Raw genomic sequence first — 18,446 nt, forward strand, 5'->3', positions numbered from 1 at the left:
TTGCCCATTTGGGCTTGGCGGCAAGTGCTTGTAGTCCTCTGTGGTCTGCGGACTGCTGAAGGAGTGGATTCAAAAACAAGAGCGATATCACTTTACAGTATTGCTCATAGTTTAAACATTTTGCCCTTTATCTCTTTTTAAAAAATCATTTTTGTGACATTAGAATTTACCAGTTCTGGGATTGTTATGGTAAGCATATCAACATATCACCCCGTTGCCTGCAGTGACTTAAAGTATGACCTCTAACAGAAGCTAGTTGTCATCACTGGCTTGCCCCTGCCAAAGCAATAAACTTAACTCTTGACCTAAAGGTCCTTGACTGTAATATCACCTTCTCTGCAGCTCTCTGATTGGCAGGGATTCACCGATGATGCAAGCTGGCCTCTGCCTTTCATTTCCCCTTTTAGGGCTCTGCTCGTGTTAGTGGAGAAGTAGGACGCAGACTTAAATGGAGTCTGATGAGTGCTGTCCCTTTGCTTTCTACTGTCTGTTTAATCTTACTCTCACTCTCTCGTCTTCTGTCTCTGTAGGATCAGGCTGCCAAAGACAAGGCCCTCCAGAGCATGGCCACCATGTCATCAGCCCAGATCATATCACCCACAGCCTTCCAGAACAAGATGGCTCTCCAGGGCCTGTCTCGACCAGCTTACCCCACTAGTGGTGGGGTGAGTCTTCACGTCTTCCTAAAAACCTGAGCAGTAGCACAGAATCCATCAAGGATTCTGTGGGTTTAATCCAAATGTTTTAAAAATCATATACTCGTACATGTATATCATATTCTGGTAGGCGAGTTATTTGGTGAATTCAGATTGTCTGCTTACAATTTTTACCTTTCAATTGTGAATAAGGAAGCTTGATTTCTTTTAAGAAGCACTTGTCAGCTCAGGCTTACATCTTGAATACATAATAAGCACCTCAGTATGAGGATTACTGGTATGATGCAACAATTTAATGTACTTTCCCTTCTTTCTGTTTTGTAAGTTTTGGCACGGGGCACTTCCAGCACAGCCAGGAAGCCATGAAGAGTAAGTAGTTGTTTGTTCTTTTCCTGAGTGCTGTCTATCATTAGTTTCTCATGCTATAAGTTTATTAACCATCAGATAAATTTCACCTGGGGAATTCATCTCAAAGCAAATGAAAACACATCAGTGCAATTATAAAGAAAAGTCTTCAGCTGCCTGACAGTCAGCATACCACTCTAGCTCCTGCGTCTTTAGAGGTCAGGTGCTCCAATTAGTAAATGAGAAGGGGTCATGAGGCCAAGACGGTGCATAATGTCTGTCCCCCTCTCTTGTCTGTCTCTTCTCTCCAGCATTAAGCCCTTTTCCCAACAGAGCTATGCCATGCAAGCGTCTGGCCCTGCCCCGATAACAGGTGGGTGCTCTTTCTTTCCTCCGCCGCGTTGACAGAAGGCTGTCGTGTCAGCAAAGTGCCGAGACAACCCAGCTCATCATAAAGAGCTTGCATAATGCTCACACGAATCGCAGCAATTTTGCTGCATTATCAACTTTTACTCAAGTCACACTCAAACGACACGTTCACATGGTTGCGGCCTTTTCTTCTGCAGTTTATGATAACACACAGGGGCTGTCCATGTCTCCTGGTGCCCCCCCTTGGCAGGGTCGAAGTATCGCCAGCTCCAAGCTGCGAATGCTGGAGTTCTCCGCCTTCCTAGAGCAACCTCAAGACCCGGAGACTGTAAGTAAAGTGGATCCATCAGTGGTTTAGTTAGAGTTATTATTACCATAGTTGAAACAAAGGCTTACTCTTAAAAAATGAAAATGAATAAATAAAAGAATCCTGCTCACTTCATTTACACCTGACAGTGGTCCTTATACCTTGATTAGGAAATATTTTTGTCCTATAAACAAAAGTAAAGCTACAAATTCTGAAGGCAATAAGTAACTTTTCTGCTACTTTTGATTTTATTTTATGGCAAAAGCCGATGTTAAAAGCTAATCTGGCAATTGAAAACTGCATTGAACTATCCAAGTGTGACTGCGACTAAAAAAAGATCATGAGATGATCTCAAAGAATACACACAACACATCAGATGATCAGGAATGTTGCAAGTGGAAAGAAAAAGGGTGGGACCCTTGAGACAGGTGATGGGATATCACAATGAAGGCGATCAAATGTAGCGGCTGGCTTCTTATAACAGATGTCAGATAGCAGCCAACAGAGCTCGGCATTCAGCAAATGAAACATTTGCCATTTCTGGATGCGTTCATTTCCTGATATGCACTTTTGTTTCTCCAGTTCAACAAGCACCTGTTTGTGCATATCGGCCAGTCCAATCCAAGCTACAGCGACCCCTATCTGGAGTCGGTGGACATCAGGCAGATCTATGACAAGTTCCCAGAGAAGAAAGGGGGCCTGAAAGAGCTGTTTGACAAGGGGCCACCCAACGCTTTCTTTCTCGTCAAGTTCTGGGTAAAACATTTCTCTGCATTTGTTTTTTTTGTTTTTGTTTTTATCTCTTTATAGTTTTATATGATCTTCCCTTGTTTCTTCCTTCTAAGCTCACTTCATTTATCTCAAACTAATTTCAGATGAAAACCTCCACTGTAATTTTTTTACTCCATATAAAGCCCAGTATGATAGCTGTGTGTGGCATGTTTTATACATCATCATATAATCCTCCTGAAGTCATGAAGGTGAAGTGAGAGTACAGTGAATGTTCTTGTTAATGTTTTGTAGCACCTGTTGGCTGTTAATGGCCTTGCGGTGTTAACTGTGTTGAGATAGCTTAAGCATTGGAGTTAAATGAACTTAAGTGTGATTTAGGGCTAGAATGAATGGAAAGTCATGGCTCCCTGACCCGATTGGTGGTTTATATGCCAGCAAAGAAGGCCTTGCTGTCCAACATGCATTTGCCTTGTGCGTATTTGTATATTTGCCTGTGATGTGTGTGTATGTGAGTGTGTGAATGTGTGTGTGTGACAGGAACCTTGGGGAGAGTGGCAGGCCTGATCTTTCACTAGGAGAAATGTGATCCGAGACACCTGTCTCTGCACTATTAGACTGACCAACCCTCATACCCCCTCCTTATATTCTTATTTATAGATAAGCCCCACCAAAAGTGCGTACACACACACACACACACACACACACACACACACACACACAGACAGACAACAACGAATCACTCTCATTACCCCCACCATCACACATTGAGAGTGATTTAGGGAATAAAGCATGATAACAAAGTCAGCATAAGATACAAGCAGACAAATAGATGGTAGTGTGATTCCCGATTATCCACTGGAAATCTGAGGAAACTCCAAGTTGAGGACATAAAAATGGGACAGAGAAGAGAGAAAGAGAGCAAGAGACACAGACATTGACTTTGTTCATTCTTTTGATTTGTTTCTCTGGCCATGTTGCTTTAGTATTTGCCTCACTTCTCCACATAATATCAAATAAAAACACTTTTAAAAGGACCAACTCTGAAGTAAATAAATGACAGAGAATCAAGGATGGACAGCCTCTTTGCCAGTGGCTGTGATAGAGCAGGTCATCTGCTAACCTAAAGGTTGGTGGTTCAATCACTGGTTCCCTGGTTACTCCAGTCAAAGTATTTTTGTACAAGATGCTGAACTCCAAGTTGCCCTCCAGTGGATTCATCCAAGATAGGAAAATAGAAAAAAATGTGCGAATGGGTAAATGAGGACAGTGTAGAGTAGATAAAACAATCGGTCTATTTACCAGTAAGACTTAGTGAGTTTATAAGAATCCAACAACAATATATAACTTGGCTATGGGCAGACAGTTAAGGCTTATGCATTATTTTAGTGTGTGAAGGGTTGTGTGGGGTTAAATCTATGTGACAAACACATCCAAAGCAGAGGTTTTGCTGTCTGAGACAGACGGCAGTGGTCAGTGTTTCCCACTGATGTTCAATAAACACATCGGCATCCAACTGCCGCGGCAGTTGCCGAATCTGACACGTTGGGGTGGGGTGGAATTACCTTTAAGCTTAAAATGAGTTGAAAGTACGTTTGAGGAGAAGCGTTGTAAACAGCCATAGGTTTCATACAGCCTTGTGTATACTTTCACCACTTTGCTGTGTTGCTTGCATGTTGATGGCTGAGGCAGAATGGAGGCTGAAGTAACTAAAAACAATCAAATCTTACTGCTTTAACAAATTACTGAATCGTTTCACACAAAAATATGCCCATGTCAAGGTGACATGGTATATTAAAGCGTTAACTGCTGCTGTGTGACGCCTCCAAAGATGCTGAATGTCAGGTTCAAAGTGCCGCCTTGCATCCGATTCCACCAGATGGCTTCGTATGTATGCCGTTACCCTTCTCACATGCTTGACTTACATATTATTTATTGTAGACAGATAAAAGACATTGGTGAGTGGCACCATATTGGAAGTAGTTTACTCCAGGGTTGGGAAGAGCAGCTGGTCGAGCTGTGGCATTTGAATCGGGGATGAGGGGAAGAAGGGGATGAGTAGCCTCGCCATATATCACTGAAAGAAAAGAGAGCAAGACAGCAATAACGGGCAGGAGGTAGAAATAGAGACACAGACGGTGTGAACAAGAGATAGGGATAGCAGGAGAAATGCTGGGTGGCATTAACCCAACAAGTCACCAGTGAAATATTACTCTCTTGATTCATGTCAGAGCCTGGTGGAGTCAACAGTTATGACATATCCAACTTGCTAGAGGAAAACAAGCTCATAACACTGTCCCCCCCCTCCCCCCAAGCCTGTTCATTTTATCATGTCCCAAGGGGGTCCTCCAATTCTCAAGGCATCCATGACAAAACCCAGAAATGCTGCAAAAACAGCTGGGTATTTCAACAGCTACAGTGGAAAACCCCCCAGAAAAGACGCTCTTGGCCATGAGAATAAGCAAAATGAAATCCTTAACACATCTGAAAATATGATAACCTTATTTAAGCCATTGTAAAAGCTGGAAAGAGGCTATTTGGTATCACTGCAGTCATATAGCCACATAGCAGGTTGTGACTTCGGGGTGTGCTGAGGCGCAGGTTGGCATGGTGATGGTGACAGGCGGCTGACCCGTCTCCAAAGCTATGGTATTCTAGATTGAATTTCCAGCAAACCTCCCTGTCGGCCACTCTCTGCCCTGCTCCTCTCCCCATCTTCTTCTCCTTCACCCCCTCGGCGCCCGTGGCCCTGTCCTAACGGATTGTCTCACGCCTTTGAAGTGCAGAGGGAATCTGATTTGAGCTGGCTCTGCTAAATTGTTACACAGCCAGCCTGCCCACCATGATCTAATCAGCCAATTGCACGCTGCTGATTGTAATTGGATGAATTCCCTCGCAGGCTGTTAGGGAAGCAGGGAATGGCAGTTTGAGGAGGGTCACTAGGCCCCAGGGATGAAGACAAATAGAGGAATTACATGAGCCAGGGATGAAGATGAACGGGGTGATGAAGAGATGAGAGGAGGCTGAGCGGTGTCTCAATGGCCCATTAGGAGACAAGAGCCCGACAGGGGAAAAGGTAAAGCAGCTCAGCTGTCTGACAGAAGAGGCGTCACCTCAGTCTGATCCAAAATCTGATTATGCTCACCTCAGTTCAAACTTGAGCCAGTGGGGGGATTAGAGGTGGGTGAAGCTGCTTCATCTGAGAATAAAGAAAGTTGAATCTAAGCTGCCTTTGAACTTGTGAGGCCATATTCTTCTCATAGAAACGGTTCAGCATTCCAGCACTTTTGGTTCTTGCTTATGACAGATGTCAAAATAGTTTCTTTTTCACAATCTATGCAACTTATCGTCTTGCCTCGGGCTGCTACATGTTATATAGATTTTGTGATTTTTGATTAGAAACACTACAAGTCCAAGATAAATCCAATGGACGCTTCTTGTAAGTAGAGTGAACACAATGCCACTGGAATGCAAAATCATCTTGCACGCTTATACATACAGTGAGGCAGAGGAATTATATGAGCCATGAAGATGAACGGGGTGATGAAGAGATGAGAGGGAGCTAGGCGGTACATCTTGGCAATCTTTAGGCTGGATTCGACTTGGGTAAATGAGGATCTGTCCTGTAAGCACTTCTTGGCTTACCAAGGTTACCTCTCAAGCTTTGTTGAGCCGGAGCACCTTTGACGCAGAGATCCACAGGTGTGGAAATTTGTAGATTACAGACCTGTATGAACTGTTTATCCTCAAGTATGTGAATGCGCAGTGTGGTGCATGGGTAGTGCACACATCTCCATTTAAAGGGGCTGAGGTTTGTAGGTCTTTATACACCACCAAGCTGTTTTAATCACCATGGTTCCTTTGGCCAAGTATATATTAACACATTATCTCTTTCTTCCTTCCAGGCGGACCTTAGTGTAAACCTGCAGGATGACAGCAGCTTCTTTTATGGTGTGTCCAGCCAGTACGAGAGCTCTGAGAACATGATTATCACCTCATCCACCAAGGTCTGTTCCTTTGGCAAACAGGTGGTGGAGAAAGTCGAGGTAAGAATGCCATACTGGAAGGTGTCAAGTGTCATTTGTTATGTCATCTTTTATTAGAGTATATACACTTATGCTGCCATGTTAATGGAATTTTTGCACTATTTTGCATATTTTTTCGGCACAATTTGTTTTTCTTACTTTTTCCAGTCTATTCATCCAAATGTGCCCACTGGGCAAAGAGTCAGGCTTCCTCTTATTTGTTTGGGGTCCCAGTAGAGATGTTATCTAACAGATGTGGCTAACTTCTTGGCTCGGAGCAATGCCGTCTTCAGAGTTTATTAAAGAGGCCCTTTGAAATATTTATGACATGAGCAGAAATGACATTTTATGATTTTTATAGCTGTTCCTTTTATGAGAATTGTTTATGAAAAAAACTCTTGTCGGACCAATAAACATCATATAACCTGTAATTCTAGCTGTTTTCACTCTGGAAATGTACCCAGCAACAGACTGGGATATCTCTACATGCTAGTCAGGACTGAGAAAAATTAAATTTGCAGCTTTTTTGTTAAATAAGATAGTTATGTTTGAAAGAGTTTAATCGCTATTAAAAATGTTCTATTGAGAAGATGTGAATTTCATCCAAAACTAGGTTCAGCTGGAGGAATATTTTAAGTCATCAGTGATTTAATTTTTTGTTGGTGAGATATGAATATTAAATTAATACATTACAAAATGTGACCACTTAATTTTTAAGCAACATTTATTAGTCAGCCATTTTTTTCCTGTAAATATCATTTTTTTAGTTTAGCTGTTTTACAAAACTGACACCTTCCACTTTTCCTATTTATCGGCAGTAACGTATATATTTGGCTCCAATTCAGAAAGTTTGCGTCACCGATTGAATGATGGAGGAGTGATGTTACGACATAAAGAGGTCATGACCACATCAAAAGCCACAATTATCACACTGAGGAGTGAATAACCCCCACCGCAGATTCCAGTCAGTTACTGCTGATCTGTGGTCTGTAAACTGACGCGATTCACAAGTTTCCCCAACATGAATAACTGTTATGTTTCCCGTTAACCGTACACAATAGCCGCCCCGCCCCCACTCGCTGCTGATGGATTGTACAATATAAGCACATACACACATATCCCTAGGTAGAGCCATCTGCCTCAATCGGCCACATGATGATATTTAATGGCTTCATTATTTGATTACGGTTGTCACAAGAAATATGTTTATTGTCATATCTGGCATGCCATATGCCGCATTAGGTATATTATATTACAAACAATACTGCTTATCACATACAGTAGACCTAGACGTTCATATCCAATGCATCCATTTGAGTTTCAGTGGCCTATGTATCCCTGCGTTTTTGCAACAGATTTCACATTTCATCCATAAATTTTTAAATTCTCTTTCAGTGTGATATATGTTCGCAGATATTAAACTTCACTCGTATGTGTCTGTTCCCCTAGACGGAGTACGCGCGTTTCGAAAATGGACGCTATGTGTTTCGGATCCACCGCTCTCCGTTGTGCGAATACATGATCAACTTTATCCACAAGCTTAAACACCTGCCGGAGAAGTACATGATGAACAGCGTACTGGAAAACTTCACTATCTTACAGGTACCAACTTTCAAATCTGTGTAGTACGTATAAAACTGCAGCTTACCTTTCCCCAGGCTGTTAATGACGAGAAATAAGCTTCTTCTCTTAAGCTGCACTGATATCATATAGTTTGGACTCGAATTATGAGCAGCAGAGTGGGGTCGAAGTATTTCACATCACAACTCAGAAACTAGACTCAAAATAAACAGTTTAGCCAGCTAGTAAATACTAATGGAGAATACAAAACTATAATCACTTGTTTTCATAAAATCATATATTTCCACACTACTTCACCCTGGATTCACTTGCTAACTAATTACAAATATGCAACAACAGAAAATAAGCAGATTGCAAATTTTATACAGGGTGAGTGTACATTTAGTAGCAGTGCTGAGTTTAACAGCAGATTTTGGTTTTGTTTGAGTCGTAATTTAGGCATCTAAATTCTTTTTGTTTTAGTCTAGTTTTAGTTGAATAAATCAAATCAAGTGATTATTCAGCTGACTAAAGTATGAAGTGTAAAAGTTTTGGTCCACACAGTCAGTCTTCTTTTAAGGGTCTTATTTTCAATATCAAATGCAACCTGTGTCTATTCTTATCTTTCTCCCAAGCATTGACATTTTGTCATGTTTTCATGAGAAACAAGGAGCTTGGAAGCAACTGTTACCCCCCCCCCCCCCCCCCCCCCAACCAAAATAAATAAATTAAAAAAAAAAGGTGTACTGTTACTGGGGGCAGATAAAATGTGCATGTCTAACCATAGGTGATTAGTTCTGATTGGATAACTTCCAAATTCGTCCCACCTTTCTACACAACTTAATTAGTTGGATCTCATCTCTCCAGAATATTTTCATCTTATTATTTGTTGACAAGCGTGTTAATACTTGTCATCATAGTTTTTGTCCTCCTGCGTTAGTTTTTATTCAGTCATGGTCTTATTTTCATTGGAAAAAAGGCTATTGACGGACCCGAGCTTGAAGGATAAACCGCTGGGTGTTTATTTATATATATATATATATATATATATATATATATATATATATATATATACACACACACACACACACACACATGTATTAACAACATTTGTGGAGGCATTTTTTCTCAAATTTAGAGTTCTTTTTGTAGACTTCACCCTGCTTTGTAACGGGTGTGAAACAGGAAATCTGTGGTCTTCAGCTAAGTACTGCTGTGGTATTTCAATTGGTTAACCATGACAGACCAGAAACAGCTGGAACCATTTTAATTTTATGCCTTCTAGTTGGACTTTTCTGAATGAGCCGGTGTGCTCCTCAGTGGATAGTGGGGTGTATTGTCATAGTAACCAGAGGGGCCTAAAAGACAGGGTTTTTAAAAATGTGTTTCTTCTATTGGAGGCTCCATTCCTACACTCCTAGCAAAGGCACAATGACCATATTGAGCCCACACTGATGACTACATGGCAGCATGTCATTAGGCTTCTCAATGGAGTTATTTAGCTCATATGAACCACAAACGTCTCATACACAGATGTTCACATACATATAGATGACAATACACACAGACAATGCTGCAGGGCTGAGCACAATGATGTGACAAAAGTTGCTTTCAGTGCAACGTTGTTAAACATAAGGAGTTTTTTTTCCTGTCATGTTATGCATGTTGCCTTTCCGTGAATGCCAAGCAGTACTTTAGATACATATCAGCCTTATGTATAGAATAGCACCATTTCAGCCAAGGGATTGTGTGTCCAGTTACTCATTATTAGTGTGTATGTGTCAGTAATTAGTCAGTGTATTTAACTAATGAACCGGCCAGGGAGACTAGTTAGGGTTAGGTGTCTAGGCTCTAAGCTCATCACTCCACATGAATGTGCTACATTTAAAACTGGGAAGCGATAAGTAAATACGCCCTATCCACCATCCCCACAGCCTAAAGGTGGATGCTGGACTGGTGGAGAGGTTGAAACGGCGAGCACTGATGAAGGGAACTGGTGGCAATATGATGTCCAAGTGAGCATCGGGAAACTTTACTGCTTAAATCAACTGCCAGATTGGGAGGGTGTATTCGGTATCGGCGTGAGAAGAGGGAGGCATGTTACGTGGGTATGACGCAGTGGAGCTCGAGTTGCCTGCCTAAACTAGCTGGCAGGCTCACTTCATTAGTGATGTAGCAGAAAGCCACGGCTCTGCCAGAACCACAAAAAAAAAAGAAGAAGAAGCTATAAAAATCGGTGTTGTCCAAACTGTGGGTAAATTTACATTGTAAGTAAAAACACGACAAACGAAGCTTCACAATATGACACCAGTTTGTGTTTGTCTACAGGTGGTGACTAACAGGGACACACTGGAGACCCTGCTGTGCATAGCCTACGTCTTCGAGGTGTCCACTAGCGAGCACGGCGCGCAGCATCATATTTACAGGCTAGTCAAAGACTGACACGGCCTCTCACTCTGAACTTACCAGTTCTAGACCCATTGTAGCACACCGGTGAGCAACAACACTAAACAATAGACTACTTCCTCTACAAGATGAATTCATACGAAGCGGTCGGGAGCCTGGAGAAGCACAGGCTGTGACGGTTTGTGCAGGAACACAACTACTGCTGAACAAGAGTTAGATTTGGGACTGTGGAAGTTGAAACTGGCTGTGTGTGAAGAGGAGGACCACTGTGTACACTGTGGTTTCTATGCCAAAGGAGCCAAACATAGCTAAGAAGACCTGCATGAGAGAGTTGTAATTGGTGGTGTTTTTTTCCATCTCATTTTTACTAGCGCTTGTTTTTAATTTAGATTCTTTTACACACATGCATGTGCAGGGGATGTTTGTGACAGAGAAGTCTGGCTGCCTCAGGGTGCCATCTAGTGACTTAAATATAAATATATATAAAAATGGGAAAAATAATAAAAGTATACTGAGAATCCCTTATTTGCACATCCAAAAGAAAAAAAATCACTGTTTTTTTGTGCCAATGTTTTGTGTTACTGGAGCGATTATGTACAGTGCCACAACCTTCTCTTAACAGAGTTACGTTGACAGGTGGCTAAAACGATTTAAAAGAACTTGTATTCACTTTGTTTGATGTTGAATGTTGAATGTTTCTTGTCTTACTGTTTTTTGATTGAAAACTGTCTGACTGCAACAAAAGGCACATAATAACACTGCTAACTTGAACCAGATTTGGACTTGTAAGCCGATTATCGAAGTTGTCTGCATCTGTAACTTGCCCTGAGGTGTCACATGAAAATACAAGTGTTTCTTACATAAGTCCTCGCTGGTTTTGTAGTATTTCCACTAACTGCTACACGCTGCATAAACGTGTTTAGGAAAATTATAAAATGTGCAGGATTTGACAGAGCTGTCAGAGAGACTTTCCTTTGACAGCTTTTTACAGCTTTCCCAGTATGTTGTGTGCACACTGGAAAGGTGATAAAATAAATATATTGAAAGTTTAAAGTGTGCATAGTAAATCAGTTTACTTTTGGAAGGTGTTGTTGATGAGCACCATACTGTTCTATAGTGGATGAACAGCCTCATGCTGAAGAAAGTCAAAACTAATTGCAGATGGCAGTGCTTTAGCTCCAGTGAGGCCCCGGAAACCAAAAAGTAAGTATTTAAGGGTGCAGATTAAAATGACTGATTAACCTGTTGGTCGTTAATTTTCTCTGATTGTTAATGTAGAGAGGATCAAATCATCACATTTAAGAGGCTAAAGTCAAAAATAATTTCAGCTATTTTTGCTAAATAGCTGACCAAAATCATGAATTAGTTATCAACATAAATGTGTAACAACATTTTACTTTCTCTTAGTGGTTTTTTTGGGGGGGCAGTGTCACTACATGCTCACAGTTTTAATCACATCCACGTATGCATCCGATATTTTATATTTAAAAAAAAGAACTACTACAGCAAGCGCAGATAATACACTTTTTTAATGTAGTAGAGACACAGATGTTGTTAACAGTAGTGACGATTGCCATCTAGTGGTGCTGTGGCAACATTACACTTTGTTAGTTTGATTTAACTCGGTAGGTTCAAATCGGTGTAAGTGTAGAAGCAAATCACAACTGTAGTATTTCAAGGCGCCATATTTTGTATTGTAAGAAACCTTACACATCATACTCCGATGCTCATGTGACTTTATTAATATGTGAACTCGTACTTACAACTTCTTATCCAGTCCATGGTAACAGGGAGCTGGAGCCTGTCCCAGCAATCATAGTGCGAAAGACAAAGTGCAGTTCAACGGGGTTAAACCAAACCTTCTTTTTATTATTTATTTATTTATTTATTTATTTTTTAAAAATTCCACTTGATTGCTTCTATTTTTAAATCACTCTATCAACTTTAGTCTGCTGTGGCATTTGTTAGAGCTGCATTAATGCTACAGAGAGTGCATAGTTAAAAATAAATACACAAATAAATAAATACTGGCGTACTTTGTGGTAAAATATAAAGTACGTACATTTTAAAGGGGGTAACAGATAATACAGATATGTCTTTTGGTGCCATTATTCTGGTAATGTCATTTGACTGACCTAACCCGTAAGAGCCCAGACCAGTCAGAAAAACTATGGGAGAGTCAATGTTGAAACGTTAACAGGAACTTTTCTCAATGCGTAAAGGGGCGTGGGTTCTTCTGGGTTAAACCAGATTGCGACAATTATGGAAATACACTCAGATATATGACTAAACAGAAAACACATCACATTGTGGCCTTTTCTTTGATAACACTGCAACGAATGCAGATTATGAAACGTATTTATGGCCACAGTGTAAATTCACATAATTTGAACATCAACATTTGTTGATTTTATTTGTAAAGTAAGTTGATCCCATTCTGTTGGTCAAGCAGCCTAGTGCACTCACACGTGGCACAGCCCTGGACACCTTATGCACGGCTGGGTCTCCACCTCCTGTAGGTGCGTAGTTGTGACACAGCTGGCACCAGTAAAACCAAAGCACTGGCCCCATTTCATGCCTGTCAACTCCAAGTAATCAGCTCCCAAATATGTCGAGGCTTTGTCTTGATTGCAATCTAACATGGTGTGATTTACAATATGCGCAATGAACGCCGCATGGGGTTTGCTGGCGGTTTTCAGTCTGGTGTGTCGCGTTGAGTCGAGGTGCTCACCGACCTCCTATTATAAGAACTGCTGGATTAGACGGTTCCCGGGGATTTTCATCGATATTGAGGAGTCTCAGAGGAGAGGAGCGCAGCTTTTGAAACATTATCAAGAAGAGACCGCGCTGAAATGCAGCCGCACCTGTTGCCTTACCAGAAACTGTGAGTTATACGATCATCACTGGTTTTCTCTTCTTTTACTCCTAATTAATCCTCTTTCTGTCTTTTCTCATAGTTTCCTGTAATCTGGCTGTATTCCACTATGATACCACTCAAGAAATCTTGAACTGCTTTCACCTCCACTGTCCGACTCTGGGGAGCTGCATTCTGAGTCACAGAGACAACGTTGTTCTCTACAATATCACAAAGGGTAGGTCGCTTTAGTGTCTGGTAGAGGTGGACTTCTGTTCTTTTAATGATGTGAATACTGTGCATATCAAATCCTTTTAGATCCTGTTAGATTCTTAGGGATTAGATGTCAATTTTGAAATACGGTACTGCAAAATAACAATTTCAAAATACTGTATCTTACAGTAAATGTCTATAACTATAGATGGTTCAAATTCTGCATAAAGTACTGTGTAAAAGTCTTGAGTCACCCCCGATTTTGTGTATTTTGCTTCCAAGGAGTCAGACTTCCTTGGAATTTGGAAGTCAAGTGGTCTTGAGCAATAGTTCTCCAGGCTTTCTGAAGCCCTTTCAATTTTTTTTCTTTGGACAGTGGCTGCTTTTCACTCATTTGTTCCTGACTATTTTCATATAACTTTGTGTGTGTGTCTGTGTTAAGTCTCTTAACATTCAAGTATAAAAAAATAAATGAACCAGTGACATCTTTGCAAAACAACCCAAAACCAAAACCCAATTTTAAATTGTATCTTTAGCACCTTGTTAATATCAGCCTCTGGCAAAAACACATAACATGTTCGATGTTCAAGTTATCATCAGTATTTACAGAGAGGCCAGGAGAGAGGCATCGGTGTAACTTTGTGCTGAACATTGGGGGGGTCAAGATCTCTGTCTAAATAGATAAATAAATCTGGGTAAATTCCCAGATGATTAAACATGCGACTATTTTGCTGGTAATAAAGAAAATCAACAGTCTATTTATGCAAGATAATTCATAATTTATTGGGGGGGGGTTATATTGGTTGGGTCTGATCATTGAGGGGGTCATAACCCCCTGGAAATTACACCCCTGGAGAGAGGTACAGCAGCGGGTGTCTACAGCAAAACATGGTCATGATGGTGTAAATAAAAAAAGTACAGTCAGATTTTTGATCCATCATGCAATGCCATCTGGAAAGTATCTGATTGGCAATGATTTAATTTTTTTTGCATGAAAATGATCCCAAACTCACTGCCTAATGCAGTCGATGCATACCTGGACAATAAAGTGTACAGTGGAACACTTTTAGTCATGCATTGGCCTTCCCCAGAGCCCCCAACCTTAACGTCACTGAAGCAGGGTGGGATCATCTTGACAAAGAACAGAGCTAAAGGCAGCCAACACCCAAAGAAGAGCTTTGAATGTCCTTCAAGAAGTCTGGAGAACTATTGCTGAAGACTGCTTAAAGAAATTACAAGAAAGCTCACTCAGAGTTCAGGCTGTGATGGAGAATAAAAGTCATTATATCAAATACTGACTTTTGTTAGACTTGTACAACCACTGTTTTTACCTTGTATACTGCATTTCCATGTAGGTTTACATATTTAGGTAAACTGTTGCATCTACTTCACTTACTTTAAACAAAATGTAAAGACATGAGTTGTTTGAAACTTTTGCATAGTACTATGTAAAAAATATGATTGATCAGTCGATAAAATATTTATCCAAGTGACCAATAGTAGTTAAAACGATCCCCACCAATGGCAAAGCAAATATATACGACTGAGAATCAAATATTTGTAATATTTCTTCTTCTGATTTTAGCATGTTGCATTGGAGATTCCCAACTTCAGTGAAGTAAATTATCTGAAAATTGTTTTGCTTTCAGCTTTGCTTTTCTTGCAAAAGATGCGTAGCATTTGTAGTTGTCACTTATTTTGGAATAACAAAAAAAAAAATCACTCTCTATTAAACGTTTAGATAAAAACACCAGCAAAAACATGAAAAGCAAACAAACGAGCACATTTTTTCGTATTCTAGGTGTGGATCCTGATCTGTTGGTGTTTGGAAAATACTTCACCTCTAACGTGCGTGTGTTACCCCACCACTACAGCCGCAATAACGCCTCAGAGCCATTGCTGTCAGACAAGCGCCAATTTATTCATCCACCTCCGCCCGTTAAACCCTCCACTACAGCAGGTAGAGTTCATGCCCCCACAGAGGCCTCTGTCATTGCCACCACAGCACTGCAGAGCACCGGTCAGCCTTTAGCAGTTTCCACGACTACTGTGCCTTCCACTGAAAAAACTCCCCCATCTTCAAAAAAGTATGCACAAACAACAGCTGCAGTTGTCTCCACCACTTCTCTTCCAGATAGCATTACTCCATCTCCCTCATTCACCACAGTTAGCACTCTGGGCCATTACAATTCCAAGATTCTGTCTGCTTTTTCTACCACAAGTCCACAATCCCCAGTATCCACCCCTACCCGTCATCCCACCGCCACTTTCTCTCAGTTTACCAGCAGCCCTCCAACTTCTGCAGCTCTTATAAGCTACACAGAAAGCAGCAAGCTGTATCTAAATGAAACCAAGGGCAACCATGGGAGGAACCACACAGTAAGCAACGAGGGAGCCAGTGGAGATGACACCCTACCAGGCCTCGGACATGGGTGGTATGTGGCTGCTGACACCTTGCTGGTTGCTGTGGCCATTTGTATCACAGTGCTGCTGAGCTGCTGTTGCTCTATCCTGCTGGTGGTGAGCTGGAGGGGTCAAAGAAAGAGGATGGGACGCTACAGTACATCATGGAGAGGGAAACGAGGCTCCATGCGTCTGATAAAATACGTGCTGGTCAAGGAGAGCTCCTGAAAGTGAGGATATTTTGTAACATTGTTGAGGAAGAAATCCAAAATGAAAGGACAATTTACTTAGAATGTATATGATTACATAAAGGATTATTTTAGGTTAAAGTATTTTGTTTTATTCTAACTAGATGGGGATGGACAGCTAAGGCAGCTCACCTGTGTTTTCCAGTTTTATAAAAGCTGGACCAGATAAACTGCTTAGTCTCTTTCTGCCACTCCGACAGGTCTCAACCTATTTGTGATGTTTATCTGTTGGTTAGATTATGTTAATTATTTTTTATTTCTGTAAACCTTTTGTGTGGACTTGCTCCTTATCACCTAATTTGTGCCAATTTGTCATAAATGGGGGCTTGTCCGGGATATTGAAACCTGTTGGTAAGATTAAAGTGTATGCAGTGTTGATGGCTAAGTTTAGCTTATGGTTTGATAAATGCTTAGCCTAGTTTGGATATTTAAAACTGTGACCAAAGTTTTAGGGACTTCCACACATGAATTAGATTAATTAATTACATACATTAATTAATTTTGAGTTAATTTTTTAGGCGATGCTGGAAGAGAGCAGGATTAATCCCTATTTTTTTAAATTGGTCTTCAAACCAAATGTCTTTATCTTTTTGAGTGAGTCGAACCACATGTGTAAGAGCCATGCATCCCATCAGATTAAACTGGTTTATTAGGAGACCAACCAAATTTTTTTTTTTTTTTTTTTTTTAAGTGAGCCTTGAGGCACCTGTTGTTGTGATTTAGCACTATATAAATAAAAAAAATACCATGAATTGAATAGTGTGGTGGAGAATGTGGTTGAAGAAATTGTCTTTGGAACATTTCTGTTTTCTTTCCAAAAACTACAAAGTTTCTGGCTCGTTGGTGCCAGTGGAACTGGTGGTGCAAGCACTAACAAGTATATGTCTAAAGACTGAGATTAAGATTAGTTTGTACTCAATAAATAGGACTAGATAGCCTGCACTCTGTGGTTAGTTCATCACTATTGAACTTCTTAGGAGTAGTCCTCCCTGCTCTCCTGCAAGCCTTACAAATGTGTTTGGAATTCTCAAAGATATTTGTGGTACAATTGCGTGCAGTAAATGTACACAACTGGTACTGGTAAATGTATGATTGGTAAGAACTGCGATCAGTAGTTCGGTTCCCTCTTTGTTAACGTTTTAGACATCTTGATTGGTTCGATAGCCTTGCTTTGGAGGAACCTTGTTGTATGATACTTTGGTTCATACTCAAACTTTAATTCCAGGTTTGTTTGTAGCTGGAATATTTGCAAAGCAGTGTGATGTTTGTTTGTAGCTGCAGGCAGGCCATATGGTGCTGGGACCATTGTGAGGAACTCTGGTGTTCATTCAGGGAGCAACGCTTTGATTTGCTGTTGAAATTAACCAGTTTTCTTGCAAGATTAAAACTGCTATTTAAGGGAGGAAACTTGTTGCGCTTTTCTCTATGCCAGTTTGATTTTTTTTAAACAAACTGTTTTAAGCACCTTACTCTATAATACCTTCTTTACTGGTAGTTTCCTGTTGCCCTTCATTTGCTCTGACAACGGAAAACCTGGGCTGGTAAGATGGGTGGAGCTGGCAGGGAGTACAGGTAGTTTGCGGTTGCCACTTTAATGACTGGGTATATTTTTTATATTTCCTGTTACCTTGATTTATAATTTTTCAGGTTAAGTTCTAGTTTTGAGGTGGAACCTTGATTTTAAGATGGTGTGGGGGGTGACACCATCTCAATGTCTGAAGGAACTCCTGGCCTGTTATCAATTGCCTGACATGGGAGGATCGTCAGCTAGTGCAGATCCCTTGTGCCTTTCAGGCTATAGATTAACTGTTTAGTCTCTCTTAGACTCCACTTGGATTCAACCCATTTGTAATGTTTGTCTGTTGGTTAGATTATGTTGAATAAATTATCTTCTATTTAAGAAAACCTCTTGTGTGGACTCTCTCCTTTGAGCCAATTTGTGACATTAAGGTTTAGGTGAAACAACCAAAAACATAGCTGCAATGGTTCTGGTTTCATTCTGATGCAATGAATGAACACAAGAGCTGCCTACAGCCATTTTCTTTAAGAAATTCGATATAGTGTCCTTTTGGCTGGCCTACATTTTGATGTACTTCAGTCACTTTAAATGTAATTGATGCCAAACCTCAAAACATTGGCCACTTGTCTACACCAGTAGTAGGTGGAACTTAATGGGCACTTTTAAGCAATTAATGACTACGATTCAAGGATTGTTTAGGTCATCAATTAGTCGTCTTTAGTGGGATTGATGACAGATTGCTTTTGGATCTGTGGCTTTTAGTGTTTAACCTTTAATTCATCACACCTAAGCACACCAGGCTGCCCCTGACC

At 40.7% G+C, this 18,446-nt stretch overlaps 2 protein-coding genes across 3 annotated transcripts in view; both read left to right on the forward strand.

Annotated features, from left to right (window-relative positions):
• The window catches only part of LOC120730087 (transcriptional enhancer factor TEF-3-like), a 35,218-nt gene extending 23,957 nt beyond the window's left edge, over positions 1-11,261 (forward strand). For both annotated transcript variants that reach the window (XM_040026205.1, XM_040026204.1), the window contains exons 4-11: positions 531-665; positions 982-1,025; positions 1,313-1,374; positions 1,568-1,698; positions 2,260-2,433; positions 6,312-6,452; positions 7,881-8,033; positions 10,320-11,261. In XM_040026205.1, the coding sequence (XP_039882139.1) occupies positions 564-665; positions 982-1,025; positions 1,313-1,374; positions 1,568-1,698; positions 2,260-2,433; positions 6,312-6,452; positions 7,881-8,033; positions 10,320-10,433 (921 nt within the window). In that variant the 5' untranslated portion in view covers positions 531-563 and the 3' untranslated portion in view covers positions 10,434-11,261. The remainder of the gene's footprint in view (positions 1-530; positions 666-981; positions 1,026-1,312; positions 1,375-1,567; positions 1,699-2,259; positions 2,434-6,311; positions 6,453-7,880; positions 8,034-10,319) is intronic.
• A 320-nt stretch (positions 11,262-11,581) lies between these two features.
• LOC120730085 (MANSC domain-containing protein 4-like) lies at positions 11,582-16,986 on the forward strand. Its single transcript, XM_040026201.1, has 3 exons — positions 11,582-13,281; positions 13,355-13,489; positions 15,266-16,986. Exons 1-3 carry the CDS (start codon positions 13,062-13,064, stop codon positions 16,093-16,095), a joined length of 1,185 nt encoding a protein of 394 aa, XP_039882135.1. The 5' UTR covers positions 11,582-13,061; the 3' UTR covers positions 16,096-16,986.
• Positions 16,987-18,446: the final 1,460 nt, after the last annotated feature.

The sequence above is a fragment of the Simochromis diagramma genome, unplaced genomic scaffold (assembly GCF_900408965.1).
Source record: "Simochromis diagramma unplaced genomic scaffold, fSimDia1.1 OVJJ01000293.1, whole genome shotgun sequence".
Classification (NCBI taxonomy): Eukaryota; Metazoa; Chordata; class Actinopteri; order Cichliformes; family Cichlidae; genus Simochromis; species Simochromis diagramma.

Coding starts and splice junctions, on each gene's coding strand:
- LOC120730085 (XM_040026201.1), top strand. CDS start 13,062: ATGAACGCCGCATGGGGTTTGCTGGCGGTTTTCAGTCTGGTGTGTCGC. Junction 13,282..13,354: donor CTGTTGCCTTACCAGAAACT/GTGAGTTATACG, acceptor CTTTTCTCATAG/TTTCCTGTAATCTGGCTGTA. Junction 13,490..15,265: donor TCTCTACAATATCACAAAGG/GTAGGTCGCTTT, acceptor TTCGTATTCTAG/GTGTGGATCCTGATCTGTTG.